We start from the raw sequence: 21772 nt of genomic DNA on the forward strand, positions 1-21772 counted from the left end.
TGCTACCAGGGTCCTACAGAACCAGATTTATGCAATTGAGGAAGAAAATCAGATTTTTATTTAACTAAGTACTGTTAACTATGGGATTTTTTGTTATTTGTTTTTGTTTTTACTGATAAAAAAAAAAAAAATACTTAAAATATCTATTTACTAACACTGGTAAACTGTTATGAGTTTCAGTATATTAGTGTCTAAAAAAGTTAATGTGCTAGGTCAGCTATTTTAAAAAGTACATTCACCCCTACAGGTTCATATTAGATCTGTATATTAATTAAAAATAATGTTTTAAATTATACATTAAAAAAATATTGTCAACCTCATTTTATATGGACATGTAGGGTTGGGTTCCTGGAAACTAATTTTTTTTCTTTTCTTTTTTTTCTGATAGTTTGAAGTATGATCTCGTGCAATTTACAAGTAACACTTTTCCATGCTTTGTTTTAATAACTGCTTTTTTTAGAAATGAGTTGATTTGATCTTCTTTTTTTTCTTCTTTTTTGTTGTTGTTATTATTGCATTTTTGTGTTATTGCCCGCAATCCAACATTCATCTATTGTAAAACAGTGATGATGGGAATTATTTTTTCAATTTTTTGAGTTGGGTTTTATTGTTTTAAGACTTATTACATACAGGGCTGCCTAACTCTTGCATGTTTTCCCATCATTACTGATGTGAATTTGCTACTTCATTTTTAGAAAAGCAGTGCAAATCAGTAGAATCATATATAACCATCCTTCAAAGCACTTCTCCAGGCTTCTTACATAACATCTCCATGGGTTGTTATAGCATACCGGACATGTCTTGGTCACTTATCTGCCTGGCTGTTGAAGCAGGCTAATAATTTCATGGTTGTTTTGGCAGTGATTTGGTATACTAATCAGGCCTGATAGCTAGCCCATAGAGCTGTCCAGTGGACGCAGCATCCACGAGTCCTACACTCAGAGTGACGGGGCACCTGTCCGATTCCTCACGGACACCAGTCTGTCAGTCAGCTTGTCCTGCCAGTGATCCACGCAGTGGCGGTGGGTGTAATACAAGACACTCGCAGTGGCAGTGGGTGTAATACAAAACCCTCGCATTCACAGTTAGGTATACACTTTGATTTATAGTGGAGGAGGCACTCAGTAACCTAGAGAATACTTGAAACAAATTTAACTTCCCCCCCCCCCCCCCATTGACACACATTACTTGGTACTCTTCCCTATTAGTATAAAATATTTTCAGTGTGCTTTAGTGGTGTCATTAAAAAAATATATATATTAACTTTATAATTATCAAGATTGGCAAATCCAATGTTTCTTGCCATTTTGGTGTTTTTAGTAGTGCAAAAAAAGGAATATTCCAGGGTGAGCATGCTTGAGGTAAAAATTAGTTTGCTTTGAATAATCTAGAGAACAAGTTACTCTGGAGCATCCATTTATATTTTACTTTTCATTTTTAAATTTATTTTCAAGTGTGTTGTTGTGGGCACATCCCTTGGATGTCTGTCCAGGACAGGAGTTAATTGTTAGTGTTAAGTGAGAGAGAAGAAGTCAGTGGTATTGGCCTTACACCTCCTCGATGAGTCAGGGAGCTGGTACAGGGATTCAAACCTACAAGCCCTAATGCTGGTTGTATTAAAAATGAGGTCAGATATCTTATGAGGCCATATATTATGAATTTACATATAGCTGGGTGCATGATGAATAATAACACATATAAACAAAATAACAGATTTCTGTTTTTAAAATACCATTATGTAGTCAGTATTTATAGACTGAATAAACAGACATATTCAGCATTTTCATTAGTGCAAACTTCTTTTTATTTAAAACAGAAAAGGTAAATTCCTCTGTGACCAGGTCAGTCACAGTGACATTAAAAGTACAGTCGAATGTTTGCGTTGACACGGATCTATGAATATACCATACAATCTCTTATCTAGATTTATGTTAGGATGTTGACCCACAAACAGAATGCTGAATTGTATGTAAGGTAAGCCTGCATTCGACAGCCAGGTGTGAATTTCAAAGGTAATGTGTTTCAGTTGTAATCAGGTATGAAATCTGTCCTCATCACATCGGCTGCAGGATGACCAGTGTAATGGCCATGCTCCCTTGAAAACCCAGCACCCAGCACCCATTACTGTCAACATAAACAACCGGCAACATTGGCCATCATTGCCACGAAAGTGTCATGAGCATGGGTACAGTCAGATTTACAACACTGGTTACAAACTGGCCAGTTACTGGCCATCAGAGTGGGTTAAAACTTGTAAATAACTTGTTTGTGTGTTTGTGGTGTGTTCCACCAGGAAGTGGAGCAGCATCAGCTCATGTGAGATTGGTTATCCGTGGACAAGGGCGGCAGTTTTAAAAGCCTGACACGGAAACAAGCACATGGCAGTTAAGGTGAACACCTGGCCTGGTGGAGAAAATCAATATCGTGGCACAATGTAGCTAAAGATAAACCTCTCATTAAATTCGGAGACCATGCAGGATGGAATAAAGGAGAGACTGATAATATGAACTGTTAGAAATAATGGAGAAAAAAGAATTATATTTTAAACAGTTAATATAATTTAGATCTTTTTAATCATATTACTATTTTATGATAACAGAATGCTATAAAAACAAGTTGTCATATTTAAAGCTGTTTATACAATTTGGATTTTTAAAAATAATATTAATATATATTATGATAGCTGAATAGATCTATACTTACCTTTTAACTGGCATCACTTTATTTGTTTATTACTAATTGAGAACAGAAACTAAAGGCCTATTTTTCTATAACCAAAACTGGTGCAAGTACACTTGCTACTGATATTCTTGATTATTAAGATTAAACCTTTTTTCCTTCGCTTTACAGTAGCAGGTATCTAATAACATCAGGTTTCTTCCCTAGTTCCCTTTCTTGTAAGCCAAGTTTAATAATGTACTGAGCCACATATTACTGGGTTCATTATTCTAATTTATGGTAATTGATTTTCAGCCCATAGTTAATTGTGTATTGGAATGCTATTCACCGAGGAGACACACCGGTAAAACACTCTCAAGACATCCAAATTAGACAAGATATTAGAACCAAAATTGCATTTTTCAGAAAAACCCTGTGTGGTCATTGTTTGTTGTGGGATTTATGGGTGTTCAATGTCAGAGCCACAATTGTGACCACCAGACAAGTGAAATAACTCCACAATCCATAGAGCATCCCTTTTGGTTTACTTTAAGCAAGGGATTAGGGCTAAAAGGCAGAAAGTGAAACCATTTCTATGACTGTGGGGTTTGTGTTAAATTGCAATTGTAGGTGTCAAGTGTTGTTGAAGGGACAATCTGAGATTGCCATTGACCACAGCTGACACAAGTGATTAGGTGAGGTCGGGAGAACATGGACGTTACTTTGACCACCGGCTACAGCTGTCCAGTCTGCCACTGACACGGGGATAATGGTGGGGGGATGGCTGGGTGGATCTTCTCTGTGGGAGTTACATAAAACTACTAGGTGACAGTCTCCAGGCAGCTCTCTCGCTAACAAAGCATTGGGTACTGATTGCTCATTGATACACCTGTCAACAAGTCTAACTACTTTCTAAAGTCGCCCTACACACACTTTTAAAAACAAGGCCTTTTTTTTTTTGGCACTACACCTGTCCAATGTTGGTCTAAAAATATTTGTTAGTGTTTTTGATCATTCTTTGGTGTAGCTGGACAAAAATAAATTGTGATGATTTACAGATTATAATTGTTAAATGAACATTCTTATTTTAATCATGTTGAATTTAGCAAAATTGTACTTTGCCATTACATTGAACAAAATTAATGGTATTATATTCTGTTAAAATATATAGTGGTGAATGTACGGTATACTTAGTCTAATGTTTGTTCATTGATTTTTAATAATTATTGTTATTATTTTAACTGTTTGGAATGGGGAACTTTGGCTGGTTTACAGACTCTAGAATAAACTGATTGAAAAAAAAATATATATATATACTAGTATATAATTTATTTAAATAATATCAATTTGTTAAACTCTGTGTGGTATGTTATGTACAGGATACAGTCCTTAAAGTTGGGATCCAGTGACAAGAATTGAATGGATATAGTACATACAAAATGTAAATATGTTTTTCTAAAATAGCCCTGTATCTGATATATCGAGATAAAAAAAAGACTTACTGCAAGTTTCTGGGATTCCGTCGATCGCTCCAAGAATCATCTTTGAAAGTTATTTTTCCAGTGATAAGGTGCAAAGGTAACAAGCGTTGTCCAACAGCTGGTGGGGAATATGCTGGTAGACATGGGTAACACTCTGTTATATACCAACTCACGGAGGGATTGTTTTCACAACAATATGTTTTGTTGGCAACCCTAGGAAGTCCAGGCAAGACTTGATCAGCCGAGTAAGGGTCTCAGTGTATATTGAAAACAACACACAGAACACCCATGAACTGGCCAGCTTGCAGGTCACAGGTGATGATCACGCTTATGATTGAAAGACAAAAAACCAGCACAATTAAGGATCTGGGAATCAAGCCACTGGTGTGGACCCACAGTCTGCTGGAAGTGTTTTCACAGCGATCTACCTCCACAATGAGTTGCCAGAGTGAGACTCTCTCCCCCAGTGTTGTTCAATCAGAGAAACAGTTCAACTGTAAATAAGCTAGTCAAGCCAGCCACCCGCCCGCCTGAAGCCGTAACTGTCAGATCTCGCTGAGCCAGCCTCCTTTGTTCAAACAGGGAGGGAGCTGTGTCTCTTCGGCATTCCCATTGGTCGAGAGGGACATCACAGGAAGAAGAGGTCCCGAGGTATGATGTGGATTGAGTAAGATGGTGTTTTCTTATCAATGAACACTGAGAGTTGTAGAGGAGTGTGTGCGTCTGATGGTTAACCAAATACCGGATATCTAATTTGATTCTGCTCTGTAAATAAAGTTGTTCACTTTTACACTGAAAGATTTGGCCAATCTTTAGGTTTTTGGGGGATTTTTTTTTTTTGTCAAATGTATTTTGTTATTTTTTTTGAGAGGGAGTAAAAATGAGAATAAAAAGTGTGGCTTGCCTGAAGCAATAGCTGTCAATATTACTTGTGCTTGCATTATTTAACAAAGGTTTATATCTCATTGGAAAAACATATTGATGTTGCACTTCATTTAGATAAGCTTGTTGGATAAAGTTGATGATAGTCTGCAATTCATTGATGATCATTTATTTCAGTTTAACACTATTAACATAATATATAAATCAATAATTGCTCTTATATTGCAGTATAACACAGTATATAAATGAGTAATTACTTATATATTACATATAAATCAATAATTACTTTTATATTACATATAAATCAATAATTACTCTTATACAGATATATTCTCTTCACTATTGTTTTTTGTTTGGTTTTTTTCTTTTCATTTGGTTTGGTCAACAAGTTATGATGTTATTCAATATTTCAGATGTGTATTACAAGTAAAATTATTTTAAACATAGAAATTTATGTCACACCATTATTGCTATCACAAGATTTTAAAATATATATATATATATATAATAAAAATTTATTGCGAATAATAAATAAAGTGTGTATTTTATTTAAAAAGTTAATTGTAAATTATAAAATGTTTGTTGTGTATGTAAAATGACAGTATATATTTGAATGCTTTAAGAAGAGACAGTTGTCTGATTGTTGAATCAACACGGACAGGAAATCTGTTTTAGAACATTGGGGCCATTAGCTGTTGGTCACTTTGTGTGTTACATTCACCAGGAGAGGTGGACAATGGTTGTTTCTACAATTAGAGTTCACTGACCACAGACAGACTCAAGTACTGATCTATTGCAGCAGACAACCAGTCTACAACTGTCAAGTGATCATCACTTTGACAGAAATATAAGTCATATATGTTTCAAGTTATACAGTGGTTAAGCCCCCGTCTTAAGATTGGCAGGTGCTGGGTTCACATCCCAATACAGGCTTCAACTCTGAGTCAGTTTTAAAGTTAAAGTTTTTTTTTTTTAATGACACCACTAGAGTACATTGATTTTATTAAACATAGGCTATTGGATGTCAAATGTATGGAAATTCTGACACATAGTCTTAGGGAAAATCCACTACATTTTCCCATTGGATACTATGGATAATTTATATGCACTTTCCCACAGGATATGTTAGCACACAGCATTTGATTATCTCTTGTGGGGCACTGGTAGGGATTAGGAACTACAGAATGGATCCAGTAAGTGTTTTCAGTCCATGGACCTAAGTACCTTAGCAAACACTCTACCAACTGAGCAACTACACTGACTTTTCTCTCACTAAACACTAACAATAACCATCAACCCTTGTCCTGGACAGCCAGCCATCATATTTGAGGATGTGTCCAGGGCAGCATGCTTTAACCTTAAATTGATAAAAGCATGAAAATAAATGGGAAAGAAAACCAGTAACATGTAATAGATTGTGATTATTTGCTTCTGGGTTGGGTTTTTTATCATGATTACAATTTTTTATTTTTTTTTAATGAGTAAACGTTTTGCATAAAGGTAATTTGTTTGATGTAGTGGTGAGGCAAGGAGTTGCTGCATCTCAGTGTTGCTTTGGTGAGATGACAAATGTTTTAAATTTTCAAACTGTTAATTAACATATCACTTAAAATTTCATGTATAAATTATCAATTTTGCCAACTTATTAACTGGCACAGTACTTCTTATTGAAATAATGAAGGTCATTCATTCAGTTACATTATATAAGAAAGAAAGAAGAAAGAAGTGTTTTATTTAACGACGCACTCAACACATTTTATTTACGGTTATATGGCGTCAAACATATGGTTAATGACCACACATAATTTTTTTAGAGGAAACCCGCTGTCGCCACATAGGCTACTCTTTTACGACAGGCAGAAAGGGATCTTTTATTTGCGCTTCCCACAGGCAGGATAGCACAAACCATGGCCTTTGTTGAACCAGTTATGGATCACTGGTCGGTGCAAGTGGTTTACACCTACCCATTGAGCCTTGCGGAGCACTCACTCAGGGTTTGGAGTCGGTATCTGGATTAAAAATTCCATGCCTCGACTGGGATCCGAACCCAGTACCTACCAGCCTGTAGACCGATGGCCTGCCACGACGCCACTGAGGCCGGTCATTATATAAGAGTCATGCTGCTCATAAATTGCTGAATCGTCAGTCCTGTTGGTATTGCATGGTGTGGTATATGGATATGCCATCATCTTACACAATCCATTTTGTCTTTATCACTGGTCTAAGATATAACTGGTTTTCATATGAAAGTATAGTAATAAACAAAATCTACACAAACCTTATTGTGATTTTTCTGTGAACATTAGCTGACTAGTCATTATGTTAAAATCAAAATTAATATACATTATATAGGAAGCATTATGAAACATTTTCTGTTTTAATTTTTATTAGCTAAATTGTGAATGTAGTAATCAAAATCTGTTGAATTTATGTCAAATTACAGTACAGTATATATTTGAATGCTTTAAGAAGAGACAGTTGTCTGATTATTGAATCAACACGGACAGGAAATCTGTTTTAGAACATTGGGGCCATTAGCTGTTGGTCACTTTGTGTGTTACATTCACCAGGAGAGGTGGACAATGGTTGTTTCTACAATTAGAGTTCACTGACCACAGACAGACTCAAGTACTGATCTATTGCAGCAGACAACCGGTCTACAACTGTGAAGTGATCATCACTTTGACAGAAATATAAGTGCAAGTAATCAGTGTTGTAGGTGTAAATAATTTTATTTTGAAATACCTTGGTGGATTGGTATTGCTGGAGTTTCATCCAGAGGGATTAAAGCACTGTAATATTCAGAATAAAACAGTAATCTTTTATGGAATCTTTTAATAAACACAGATCAAATTAATTTTGGCATTAATTTTGTGTGTGTGTGTGTGTGTGTGTATGTTTTGTATGTTTTGTGTGTGTGTGTGTGTGTGTGTCTGTCTGTGTGTGTTTGTGTGTGTTTGTGTGTGTGTGGTGTGTGTTTTGTGTGTGTGTGCATGCATGCTTGTATCTTTTTAATGTGTTTTTCTTTTGGGGGTCTCCCCTTTTTCTTTTCTTTTTTTTTGGGGGGGTATTTAGCAAGAAATCATTCAGTTAATTAGTATAACCATTGCCGTTTCAGTTTATTAACTCTTTTCATCCCTGTATGCACCTTTCTTAGTCAATAATGTAAAGCTAGTGGTTATGCCCACAGTGGGCATACTTTTCTTTTTCTTCTTCAATATCTTATTCCCAGATCACTGTGACCCCCCATATCCTGGTTGCCAAGTCCCTATTTAATAGTCTTTTAAATTATTTTCTTTTAAATGCTAATGTGTGTATTTTTCAGGTTTATTTATCACTGGGAATGTTTTGCATTCCCACAATTTACTACATATATGGTGAAAACTGAATTAAGAAAACAAGCAAAATTGTTTTTGATTAGTTTGAATGGTGGTGTCTGTGTGACTGACTGTGGGGCCGAGTTCTTGCCGTTAATCACAGAATACTCGCAGCAGTAGCAGTGCTATGGGAAGTGAGGATTTGGTCATTACAGAACTCCTCCACGCTTTATAGGAAGTGAGGATTTCAATCTAGAATACTTCCTCAGGTTGGGCTTATTGGGTTACACTGGTCAAGCCATAGTTGTCACATTGTCCATGCTATTTAGCTGGTTGGAATTTAACTTGAGTTGAATTGAGGTTCAAGAATTCATTTAGGTGGAAAAGATTCCAAAACAAGTTTAGAACATTTTGAAAATGTACGGATGCAGGTGCAGAGACACTTGATTTGATTCTCGAGTCTGAATAATTAGTAACATTATTAAAATTCAAAACTATTGATTACCCAGAAAACTGGTTTAAACAATATTTATTTAAAGTTTTGGGGATTGGCAAAAAGGCAGAAGCCTGTATTAAGGTATCTCTCTATGTTTTACAAACAAAGATATTTTATTAGTCTTTATTTAGAAAATATTAATTTACTGAAAATAAGAAATTTGGTTAAAGAAATTAATACCAATTAAGTGGACTTTTATTATCAAAACATTTTCCCTATATCATGTCATAACTGTGTATAAATATCATCTGGACTTTTAATGATATAATTTTATAGTTTTAAAAGAAATGTGCTCGGTGATTAGTGTTGTTTTCCAGGTGTATGCACTTTAGGTGGCCAATTCTTTATATTGGTATTCTAACATATTGGCTTGTAAAATATTTTTTTAATAAAGTGAGATTCTTCAACCAACTGATTGTAACTAAAACAAATGTAATGCAGGTTTGTATCAGATCAGTGTGGTTTTCTTTGCAATATTAGTATTACAAAGAATAAATTATCAAACTCCATCTTACAAATTCTAATAGTTACATCATCATTTTACAGTTATCATTGTACAAAAAAATATTTGGTGGTGTCTTCTAAGATTATATTTGTTTTTATGATAAGTTGCTAACCTGTACAACCCTATCTGAAATACAAACACACAAGCAACACAATCATACTGGATTGGCTTGGGGTCTACATTCTACTGCATGATCATTGAACACTCAGTTTGTGTAGACTTTGCTGTTATGTAGTTAGTTTTGTAAATAGTTCTGAAGTCTGCACTTCAAAGGTTACAGCTTATCAACTGGGATACAGTTCAATATAAACTTGAAATCACTGGTAACTTGTGTATGTTTTAATAAGATCACAGTATATATATATTTCTCTCTCTCTCTCTCTGTCTCTCTGTCTCTCTCTCTCTCTCTCTCTCTCTCTCTCTCTCTCTCTCTCTCTCTCTCTCTCTCTCTCTCTCTCTCTCTCTCTCTCTCTCTTTTTACCATTATTACCAATATACCAAAGTTTTTGAAACACACCAGTTCAGTCCACTTTGTTGAAATAACTGTAATTTGCAACATCTGTATCAGCATAGACAAAAAGCTGGTCATATGAAAAAGGCTGACACTGTTCCATAATTGTACGTATGGACAGGTATGGTGTTGAAATTTTGGTCATATCAATGGCAGGTTTACAAATCCCTTAGATCCCCATTTAGTCAGGAAATCTACCCGACTTAGAAAAATGTGTTAATTTTAACCAAATAGCTAAAGACAATTAGAGCCAACAAATTTAATGATATTATATTGTGAACCTATACCTGTGTATGTTTTCACACATACCTGAAGTAAAGATAAGGGTACATAAATAGTGTAAAAATCTGAATATTTTAACTACAACATCGGTTGATAATTAACTTGAGACGTCACTGTTAGTACTAGTATATATATTTTGAATGGGGGAAAAAGTAGGGTTGGACAATTCCTCCTTATTAAAATACTGATTTAATCTGTAATAAATTTTAAAGTAATTCAGTATTATTGGAATTAGAAGAATTATAATATTACTGATATTAGGTTTTCATTTCTGATTGCCATTGTAAGTTCTGAATATTAAATAATAATTTCAACTGAGAGTATAACAGAAGTTTATTAGAAATCTTACTTTGAAAGAAATACTCATGTTGTTTGTGCCAGTTTTGATGGACATGCCGTGGCACATCTTACCTGTGAAACACCATTCTAGCTGTCAGTATACTCAACAGTTAGTCATGAGGCAACAGGGCACACTAGGGCCTGGGAACATTTCTGACTTTCTGGCAGATTCTCTTTGAAAATGCTAATTACCAAGTTGATCAGCTAATTTGGGACTGGTCCCGGCTGTCTAGGCCGGTACTGTTACCTAAGACATTGGTGAAAGTACAAACTTTCACTGCGGCTTTACCTGGCGGATTATCTTCCCACAGATTGAGATTCTTTTGTGCAATGTGAGAAAGATCCTCACTATGTATAAGAATCCCCTATCCTCTGATTCCTTGTATTTTAGGTGGTGATCTAACGCCATCATTATCTCAATGTTTTTGTCAAACGGTTTCTTTGAGGGAAGGTTTTTTGTATTATTTGTGTCATAATCCTCTGTTGGGGTGTCACCTAACAATAGCTGTTCTTAGAGGTTGCTGTAGGTTAGATGTGATTGCAGGTTTCTTGTGAGAAAAGACACAGTATTAAATATGTGTTGATGATGTTGTTATTGCAGGGTTGTGTGGTGTAGAAAGTATTATTAGTAAAGTATCCTGCTGAATTTGTTTTATTACCATCAGTTTTATTTATCAGTCATTTTGCATGTTTACCTGGACCAGGATTTTTTTTCTTTTTTAATTAAAGTAATTTCCAGTAGTTTAAAAATATTTATTGCCAAAATGTTGGTATGTGGGGTTTTTTGGTTACCGTAATTATATATAAGAAAACATTTTAATTTTTTTATACAGATTTCTGTTGGGGGGTCTGTTACTGTGACAACCAAGAAATATAAAAGTCAGGAACATAAAGAATGTTATATTTTTGGTATTGTTGACTCTTCAACAACTATGTAATACAAAATGTGGCCATTTTTATACTCTTTTGTGATTCTAATCCCAAGTAAAATTAGGCAATACTGTTGTCAACACCATGTTCTTTCACTGTCATCCTGACATCATTTATCCAGTATTAATGAATTTGTTTATTGTTATTATTATTATTGAAATATATCTTTGGTATTAATAAATACAAATGTTTTAAACCTTAAATACATCAGAGTGTGGAATATATTCCAAATTTTAATAAAACTGAAAGTGTGTATTTATTAAAGTTGGTAATTCAGCTTAATATCTGGTAAAATCATTTACATCATCTATTTTTAAATATTAGCTTGTTCAGATTTGTCTTAATGCAACAAAGTGTGGTGCTTATTAGCAACCAAAGTGTTAATTTGTTAAATGTGTTAATTAAATTTGATATCGGTTGCAATGAATAGTGTTAGAAATGCTTCCACCATTAGACTTGACTTGACATCAGCATGGACTAATGAATCTTGGAGACGAATCGTCTGGAAAGGTTCGCTTAATTTTCAATCTGTGTGAACATTAGCTAAGTTGTGTTTTAACTACAAGTATCTCAGAATGTGCTTTTAGCAGATTAGGTGAAAGAGTTAACACTTGATGTGTTTTGTGAAATGACCACTCACACAGGTGTGTTTTTTCACAGGTGTCTCAGGTGTAATTAAGCAGTGTGATCTGCAGGAGACAGAATGTCTGTAACTCTTTGGCTGACAGATTTACTTAAATCACTTGAAAGAGACTAATTTTTAATGCTTTGATCAGTTTGGGTTTTGTCTAAAAATTGTGGACCTTGATATTCTTTTTTCTTTTGAGAGAAAAAATCTGCAAATATTTATTCTACAAACTACTTCAAGAACTTATCATAGAATGTTCTATTTTCATTTACTTGGTACTATATACTAATTAATTTCTTAAACAAATAGTTTGATACGATTAATTCACATTAAAAGATTATTATATCATTAGCAGTTTTATTTGTGGACGTTTTAGTGGAGTTCCAACTTTCATGGCTTTTTTGGTGTGATGGTGCCATCATGATGGCAATGGTGCATACAAAATACCTTGTTTGTCTTATTGCTTTTTGAAGACTTGTCAGCAAGTGGAATAAAAGTAGTGTACATCTGGGGGGTTTTAAAACAAAGATGTTTGCTGTTTTTATTAAACTAAAGTGTGGTCTATAATTAGCAGCTAAGTGATAATTTATTAAAGGTGTAAATATTGGGTACAATGAAGTGGGTAAGAAAAGCTTCCATCATTAGATTTGACTTGACATCAGTATGGACTAATGAAGCACGGAGACGAATCGTCTGCAGAGGTTCACCAAATTCTCAATCTGTGTGAACATTAGCTAAGTTGTGTTTTAACCACCAATATCTCAGAATAGGTTTTAGCAGATTAGGTGAAAGAGTTAACATGTCATGAGTTTTGTCTTAATAAGAGAGTTAACACAGGTGTGTTTTTTCACAGGTGTCTCAGGTGTAATTAAGCAGTGTGCTTTGCAGGAGACAGAATGTCTGTAACTCTTTGTCTCACAGATTTACCTAAATCACTTGAAAGAGACTAATTTTTAGTGTTTTGGTCGATTTGGGTTTTGTCTAAAAATTAAGGAGTTTGATATTCCTTTTTATTAGAGAAAAAAAATCTGCAAATTTTTATTTTACAAACTACTTCAAGAACTTATCATAGCATGTTGTATTTTCATTTACTTAGTACTATATACAAATTAATTTTTTAAACAAATAGTTTGATATGATTAATTCACATGAAAAGATTATTATTTCTCTCATCCTCATGTATATGGAACAGATCTATCCCATGAAAAAAAGCCATGTAAGAAATTTCTATCTTACATGGGATATCATGCGCTTGCGTTTAACATGACGCCGTTGATAATATATGAAGTCATATTAATGTGAGGTGGTGACGTGAGGTTATTCAACACAGTTTTAAATTAATATTTTGTTATTAAAACCTTCATTTTAAAAGCTATCTTGTTAATTTGTAGTATTAAATTTTATTTAACACATGAAACAAACACAGCAAATACGATAGTGTAGTTTATTTATGACAAAATGGTCAAATAAAAAAGTTACTTGTTCAGCCATCTTTATCTGTTCATATACAATAATGGTTTATTTACTGAATGAATGAGAGAAAAAGACTCCATCATATGCGGTCATGTGGGATAGAAAAAGTACACCGTCGGTGGTGAAAATTTTGACCATGGGACTCAGCAAGCCTTGTCCCTTGTCGAAATTTTCACCACCGAGGGTGTACTTTCTCTATCCCACATGATTGCACATGATGGAGTCTTATAATCATTAGCAGTTTTATTTGTGGATTTTTTAATGGAGTTTCATCTTTCATGGCTTGTTTTTGTGTGATGGTGGCATCATGATGGCAATGGTGCATACAAAATACCTTGTTTGTCTTATTGCTTTTTGAAGACTTGTAAGCATGTGGGACAAAGGTAGTGTACATCTATTTTTTTTTTAAAACAAAGATGTTTGCTATTTTTATTCAACTAAAGTGTGCTGTCTATTAGCAGCTAAGTGATAATTTATTAAAGGTGTAAATATCGGGTACAATGAAGAGTGTAAGAAAAGCTTCCACCATTAGACTTGACTTGACATCAGTATAGACTAATGAAGCACGGAGACTGATCGTCTGGAAAGGTTCTCCAAATTCTCAATCTGTGTGAACCTTAGCTAAGTCGTGTTTTAACCACCAACATCTTGGAATAGGTTTTAGCAGATTAGGTGAAAGAGTTAACACATCCTGAGTTTTGTCTTAATGAGAGAGTTAACACAGGTGTGTTTTTTCACAGGTGTCTCAGGTGAAATTAAGCAGTGTGATCTGCAGGAGACAGAATGTCTGCAACTCTTCGGCTGACAGATTTACCTAAATTACTTGAAACAGATGCATTCTTAGTACTTTGATTGATTTGGATTTTGTTTGAAAATTGTGGGATTTAATATACAATTCTGGTTGATTCATTTAATTTTGTTCTACTATGGAATAGAAAAACAATTTGCATATATTTATTTGCAAACTATATTAAAAACTTAATTATCTTCTTCATAGGATGTTTTATTTTTATTTATTTGGTACTATACTGATGGTAAGAAACAAGAACACATGATATATGAGACCAAATTTAATTCACTAATAGAGTTCTTATAACTGTTTGAAAGACAGAGTTGTTATGACTGCTTGAAATACAGAGTTCTTATGACTGATTAAAATACAGAGTTGTTATGACTGTTTGAAATACAGAGATGTTATGTGGGATTGACTGACTGCCAGTAACATAGTTAAATATTGGGTATGGGGTTTTGGTTGCAGTCCCGGAGTTGGTCACTGGCGAAGTCAGAGGCTAAATCCGGGGTGGGCGTGCCTGAACCCTTGTGGATAGGGGCACGTAAAAAGAGTTCCCATTCCCATTCAGTATTTGCTGTTACTATTTATGTGTTCCCATTTTTCTTTCCGTTATTATAAATATGAATTAAAAATTTTTAAATAAATAATTTGGTATGATAGTTTTATATGTAAAGATTAAATATCAGTTTTATTGGAAAACTGATGGATTTGCATCTTTCATGGTTGTTATTTTGTTTTAGGTGTTTGTTTGGGGGGTTGTGGGGGGGGGGGGGTTTGCTTTGTTCTTTTGGAGTGGGTTTTTTTATGGGGCGAGACGTAGCCCAGTGGTAAAGTGCTCGCTTGATGTGCTGTCGGTTTGGGATCAGTCTCCGTCGGTGGGACCACTGGGCTATTTCTCACTCTAGCCAGTGCATATAAAAGATCCCTTGCTGCATTAGGAAAAATGTGGCAGGTTTCCTCTGATGATTACGTGTCAGAATTACCAAATGTTTGACGACCAATAGCCGATTGTTAATTAATCATTGTGCTCCAGTGGTGTCGTTAAACAAAACATACTTCTTCTTTTGGGTTTTTTTGGGGGAGTTGGGGGCATGTTTGTTTTATAATGATAGTGGTATCATGTGCATACAGTGTACATTGTTGTCTCATGGTTTTTTGAAGACACACAAGTTTGAAGTGGCACAGAAATTAAGTCTTTGTATGTATGTATGTACGGTATGTATGTACATCTAATTATTTAGTTTTCATAAAGGCTTTTGTAATTTTTTAAAACTAAAACTAAAGTGTGCTGTGATAATTTATTAAAGGTGGTACAATGAAGAGTGTGAGAAAAGCTTCCACCATTAGACTTGATCTGACATCAGCATGAACTAATGAATCTTGGAGACGAATCGTCTGGAAAGGTTTACTAAATTCTTAATCTGTGTGAACATTAGCTAAGTTGTGTTTTAACCACCAATATCTCAGAATATGTTTTAGCAGATTTGGTGAAAGAGTTAACATGTCAAGAGTATTGTCTTAATGAGAGAGTTAACACAGGTGTGTTTTTTCACAGGTGTCTCAGGTGTAATTAAGCAGTGTGATCTGCAGGAGACAGAATGTCTGTAACTCTTTGTCTGATAGATTTACCTAAATCACTTGAAACTTTTCACCATGGAAACAGTGTCGTCATGTTATTGTCTGTATACTTTTTTTTATTATTCAGAACATTTCACTGTGGAAATGGTGTTTTCATGTCTGTGTCTTTATATTATCCCCTCAACACTTTCTATTGCAGAAATAACGTGTTGATGTTTGTGTTATTAATATTATTATATTTTCTTCTCAAAACTTTCTGCTACACAAATGTTATTTTTTGTGTTCGTGCCATTCTGCTTTTGTACTTAAAACCTTTTACTATCAAAACTTCAAACTTTCCTCATTTTTCTGTCATGTTGATGGAAGTTAAAAGGCAAGATGGCTAATATTTTATGTTTGTTTTGTTTAATGACACCACTAGAGCACATTGATTTACTAAACATTGGCTATTGGATGTCAAACATTTGGTTTCCTCTGAAGACCACCAATCAAAATTATGATGGCTAAGATAGTCAAGATGTGAGTCCAGGACAGCATGCTTGAACCTTAACTGGATATGAGCCTGAAACTTAAATTAAAAAAAAATAATAATCTAAGGGCTTAGTGTAATTGGTTGCACTTCCCCCACCTGTGTTTTTAATCGCTTTTAGAGACCAGGTGTTAAAGACAACAGGATCAGTAATTAGCAATCATCTAATTAGTGGAATAAAGCTAAGCTCTGGTGTTGTGAGAGGGACAGATTGGACCAGCAGTCCAGCAGTCTGAGCTCCTGTTAGGTGTAATCAGTGTTGTTAATAGCCTGGAATCAGAGACATACAGACTTTTACCAGCCTTGGTGGTGCAGTGGTTAAAAGCCATCAGGTTTATTAAAGGCTGGTAGATACTGAGTTCATCTCCCGGTACCAGCTCCCATTCAGAGCAAGTCATTGGCTAGGTGTAAGGCCACTACACCGACTTCTCTCTGACAAACAACTATAACTTCCTGTTCTGGACAGATAGCTCTGATAGTTGAGGTTTGTGTCCAAGACAGTGTGCTTGAACCTTATTTGCAAAAAAAACACCCAGAGCTTTATAAACCTCCTACCGGCCTCGGTGGTGTGCTGGTTAAGCCATCGGATATAAGGCTGGTAAGTACAGGGTTTGCAGCCCAGTACTGGCTCCCACCCAGAGCAAGTTTTAACGACTCAACGGGTAGGTGTAAGACCACTACACCCTATTCTCTCTCACTGACAAGTTGCATGGCATTAGACCTACAGTAACCTGTACAGCTTTCACAATCCAGAAATTGGCCTCAGCCAAAAAAAAAAGCTACATGTTTGTATGTTAATATTGTTATTCACATAACAAAATGAGCTTAATACTACACTGTAAAATCAGTTTCCATGTGTCTGGAGTCTGTGTGTCTGTCAGGGTGTCATTGTTGTCACCATGTGTGGTTGCAGGTCAGTAATCTGGCTTTCTGTAAGCTTAATGATTAACAGGATTACTTCTAAGTACACATTTCCAAACAGCTTACCGGATTAGGCTCACTTGAGTTTTAAGATTTAGTTTTCACATCTTTGTTTAAGTACAAAGTAAGTATAAAAGTGTTTAATTATATTTTTCTATTGTTAGTTTTTAAATTCTGTTTATTATCTCTTATTTTTATAGAAGCAAGTATGGAAAATAAATTTGTATGAAACATTAAATTTTAAAATGCCATTTCAGATGTTTTGCAATTGCATTTTATCGTAACTTAAGTGTCAAAGACTATGGTGTGTGCTGTTCTAGCTGTCTGTGAAAAAGTACATATAGATAAGCCTTTCTTTGTAAGCAAATAAAAATCATCTGTAGTGTATATTATCTCACATTTTAGCCCATGACATATAAAAGTTGTATATTATGTAGAACATGACAATGGTATTTTTTAGTAGTAGAACTGTTGAGGTACTGCAATTGTTTAATTTTATTTGAGAAGTTTCATTATAACTTTTACTTTTGTACCATATAAATTACTTCGTCAAGTATACTTGCCTATATACTTGCACACATTTGCTACAGACACTATTACAGGGATGTGAGAGGTACGCGGAAACGCATAAATGCTCTTTTTTATTTCGTTTAAAAAAACAAAAACATAATGTTTAATACTGTTGATCACACAAGGTTCATTTGCATGTTTTCACGGTTTCAAGTTTATGAGGTGTGCCTTATATTATAAGTTATAACCAGTTTAGATTTGTTAGCAATGAATGCAATTTTTGGCAGTTCTAGGGTTTGCAAACAACAATTTTCCTTCAGGGAGCCTTGAGTAGCCCCTGGACCCCAGCCGCAGTAAGCTTTTTTGTTCCAGCCCCTCTCACATCCCTGCTATTACTACTAAAACCATTAAACTGCATGTTTCAAAGCCAGTACAATAGCAATTGAAGCATAGTGTTATTTTTATCCCACGACAGAAGGGCTGGGTGATTGGAGGGATGTTGGCAGAGACATTGCATAAACCTGTACTTACACACAGGAATGTGAGAGAAATAGTTTTTTAATCATTCAGTGACACATCCCCAAACTTCTTTCTACACAACCCCCCAGCCATCTGTCGCACTGTGCCTCGCAAAACCAGTCATTTGTTGGCTGCTACTAACACAGGTTAAACTGGGCTGCCACCTACCATTTAGTTTAAATTATAGCCCCTTTTAGCTGTTGATGGGGACACCCACCCTTTAATGGGTTGGGCAATGACACACATTTGGTAACAGTTGGATAATGTTTCATGTAGCACACAGCTGGATTCAATTGGTTGATTACGGTGGTGCGCCACTTTGATTGGTTCATGATGATTAGGGGATGGCGTTTTTTTAAGTCTAATGGACTAAGCGGATTAGTGTGACAGAAGGCAGGATTTTAAGTTAACCGATTCTTAAAAATCTTTGTTTTCTATAAAACTTACGTTTTAAAAATCAGAGGAACCAGGTATATCTAATAGCCGAAATGAAATGAAAATTTCATATGTTCCAAAGAACAATGGGCAGCTTTTATTCACAAAGATCTTTTTTGTAGATTATAAAATATTTTATCATAGCATTGTGTTAGGTGTTTGGCAAGCTATATTTATAAAGAAAATAATTTTAGAATTTTATTAAATAAGAAGTTTGTTTTGTTTAACGACACCACTTGAGCACATTGATTTATTAATCATCGGCTATTGGATGTCAATTTATTAAATAAGACAATGGTAATTGGAAATGTCAGTGTATTCCCCAAAAAACTAAAACTGTGTTGTGTGTTGTTCACACATGTATAAATCATAGGCATATGAGCTGGTGGGGTGGGATAACTAGGCCAGTTAGTATTTTTGATGACAAAGATTGTTTTTTTTTAAAAAGGCAGATCCTTCTAATATATTGTATTCTTGGTGTGGTGGGGGTTTTCTGAAGGTGGATTAAGTGTTATGCATGTGATTGTTTTTTCTAACTTTTGTGTTATTTTATGCTAAATACTGTACTTATGCAGAAATCGGAACACATTAAAAACAATTCCTTCTGACACCCTAATAAAATGTTATCCCATATGTCTATGGTACAAATTATGTGTTATAAAACAAGAAATGTTTTGAATTTTATTACACATTAATTTACAAAATTCTTTCACACTTCATCATTCTCCCAATCCCAAGTTTTCCCCAAGTCAGGATGAAATTGTTTTCACCTGAACCATCATCCATCCACCCACTCTCTTCTGTAACTGTTGTACCTGGCTTTGCATTCTATTCACTCTGTAACCAGTAAATTAGCACAAAGTTATTGTATGTAATAGGAACAATATGAGCCGTATTTGACGGCCATAACCAAGTGTTCCGCCTCATATATCAAACACTGCCGGGTCCCAAGACATTACCCCTGGACTGAGCCAATGAAGATTTTAAGAGGATGACAAACACACCCAGCACTTGAGCCATTAAAACCTCCAAGATCTGAGCTATGGGAGAGAAAGCCAACTGTGATGTTGTCCTGGTGTAGGTAAAGGTTATTTCACTGTGGAGGACCCTTTAGGTAAAGGTTATTTCACTGTGGAGGACCCTTGACAGTCTTTGATGTGCCTCTCCAGCTCCAATTAGACCGGATTAACTTTAAGTGTTTTGGTTGCGTGTCCAGGGACAATGCCAGTTCATAGCAGCTAGCTAAATAAGTGACTTCTTAACTTAGTCGTGGATCTCACAGGCCCTTGATTATCTCCCTTAAGATGATCCTATCATCACAGTAATTATGTGATGGGATAATCAGGTTTATGTATATAAAATAAGAGTTTTATGTTATGGTATCGTGCGATATTTACTGAAATTACACATTTCAGCATTCTGTAATAATAAATCTTAGAAAAGTTCCTCATTTCTAATGATACTTATGGACACCATTGTACTTTAAAAAATTACATATTTTAATATTAGGATTTTGTAATAATAAATCTTAGAAAATTTGTAAATTTTCGGTTTTTAATGATTGTACTTTTATCAAAATTATACATTTAATATTAGCATTTTGTAATAATAAATCTTTTAAAATGTTAAGGTTTTTTAATGATACATGTGGCCACTATTGTAATTTTTGTTGTTGTCTTTTCTCTCCCTTGTACCGGGCTCCACATCCATCTATAACTTTTCTTTGTTTATCCCCACGGTTGTTTCACTGTATCTTTTGTTTCTTCTTTTTTCCCCTTCTCTCTTATATAGGTTGTAATGTAGCTTATTAGTAGAGTGCTAAACTGGGATATAATTGGTGGACTAAGTGGTTGTATATCCATTCCTCTACCCCCCACACTCCCATCCCCATTTTTTTTTTTTCATGATTGGTATACATGTTAATTGCTGTTGTGTGTATGTCCTGTTTGTGGAAAAGTGTATGTATGTAATCCCTATTCAGGAATATCTATGTGGCTGCAGTGAGTTTCCTCTCTCACTACAGTGTGAAAATAATCTTATTACATATTAAAAAGCCCTACTTGAAAATGTACTTATGTGTGACAAAACATACTGCTTTCCCTTTCGTTTATTTACAGTTTACAATATATACTTATAAATGTCAAATTGCTTCTTACACATAAAAATCGAATACTTATGCTTCAAAAGGTTTTGACTACTTGACCATTCATTATAAAATCAGTTCTTCATTTAAATACTGTAACCTGCTGTCAAACATTTAAAATTAAAAATAGATCTTTAAATGATTTGTGTATCTAAGTTTTAACATTTGTTTTTTATAACGACTATATTTAATAGTTATTTTTAAGATCTTAAATTTGGTATTATTTGATCCTCCTCATCAAGCAGCAATTAATATCTTAAATATAATTGACACCAATGACGGTCTGAGCTCAAATAGACATTCCTTTGGAAAACTCATCTAGTCTGTCACTGTTTAATGGTTCATGCAGTCAGACGAATGTCCAATAATAGTTTCACTTATCATTTCTGCACCTCGCATTTCCTACTGAATATTCATTCACAGCTGCCATTCAGACAGGTGACAAAGATCAAAGCAAGACCAATCAACTGTGACCACAAACAGGGCACTGATTGGAAAATTGATGAGCAATAAATATGGTCTGAGACCATTCATGAGTGAAAGTGCATAGGAGAGTTTGGTCTCAGGGGGAAAACTGAGTGTAACTTTATGACGTTATGGTGTTTTATGGGCTGCAGTGAATGCTTGGTTTGTTGTTGGTCAATTTCATGCTGTAACCCGCAGACGATGGAGATGGTGGGGAGGGTGTGTATGTGTCTGGCGGAGGGTGTTATCCACAACCAGTAGACAGTGACCTGCGCGACTGCTTCATTTGAACTGATTTAGGCCTCCACAGGATCCCAATGATTCCACATCCATCACAGAGAGGACATCCCTGTGTGTTACTTGTGTTGCAATGAGGT

At 34.9% G+C, this 21772-nt stretch overlaps 2 protein-coding genes across 2 annotated transcripts in view; one reads left to right on the plus strand and one right to left on the minus strand.

The window, feature by feature from the left end:
- The window catches only part of LOC121375271 (flocculation protein FLO11-like), a 29379-nt gene extending 24189 nt beyond the window's left edge, over positions 1 to 5190 (minus strand). The window contains exon 1 of the mRNA XM_041502644.1: positions 4161 to 5190. Coding sequence (XP_041358578.1) covers positions 4161 to 4200 — 40 coding nt within the window. The 5' untranslated portion in view covers positions 4201 to 5190. The remainder of the gene's footprint in view (positions 1 to 4160) is intronic.
- The window catches only part of LOC121375272 (39S ribosomal protein L28, mitochondrial-like), an 87307-nt gene that overhangs the window by 57699 nt on the left and 7836 nt on the right, over positions 1 to 21772 (plus strand). The window lies entirely within an intron of this gene.

Source organism: Gigantopelta aegis, chromosome 6 (assembly GCF_016097555.1).
Source record: "Gigantopelta aegis isolate Gae_Host chromosome 6, Gae_host_genome, whole genome shotgun sequence".
Taxonomy (NCBI): domain Eukaryota; kingdom Metazoa; phylum Mollusca; class Gastropoda; order Neomphalida; family Peltospiridae; genus Gigantopelta; species Gigantopelta aegis.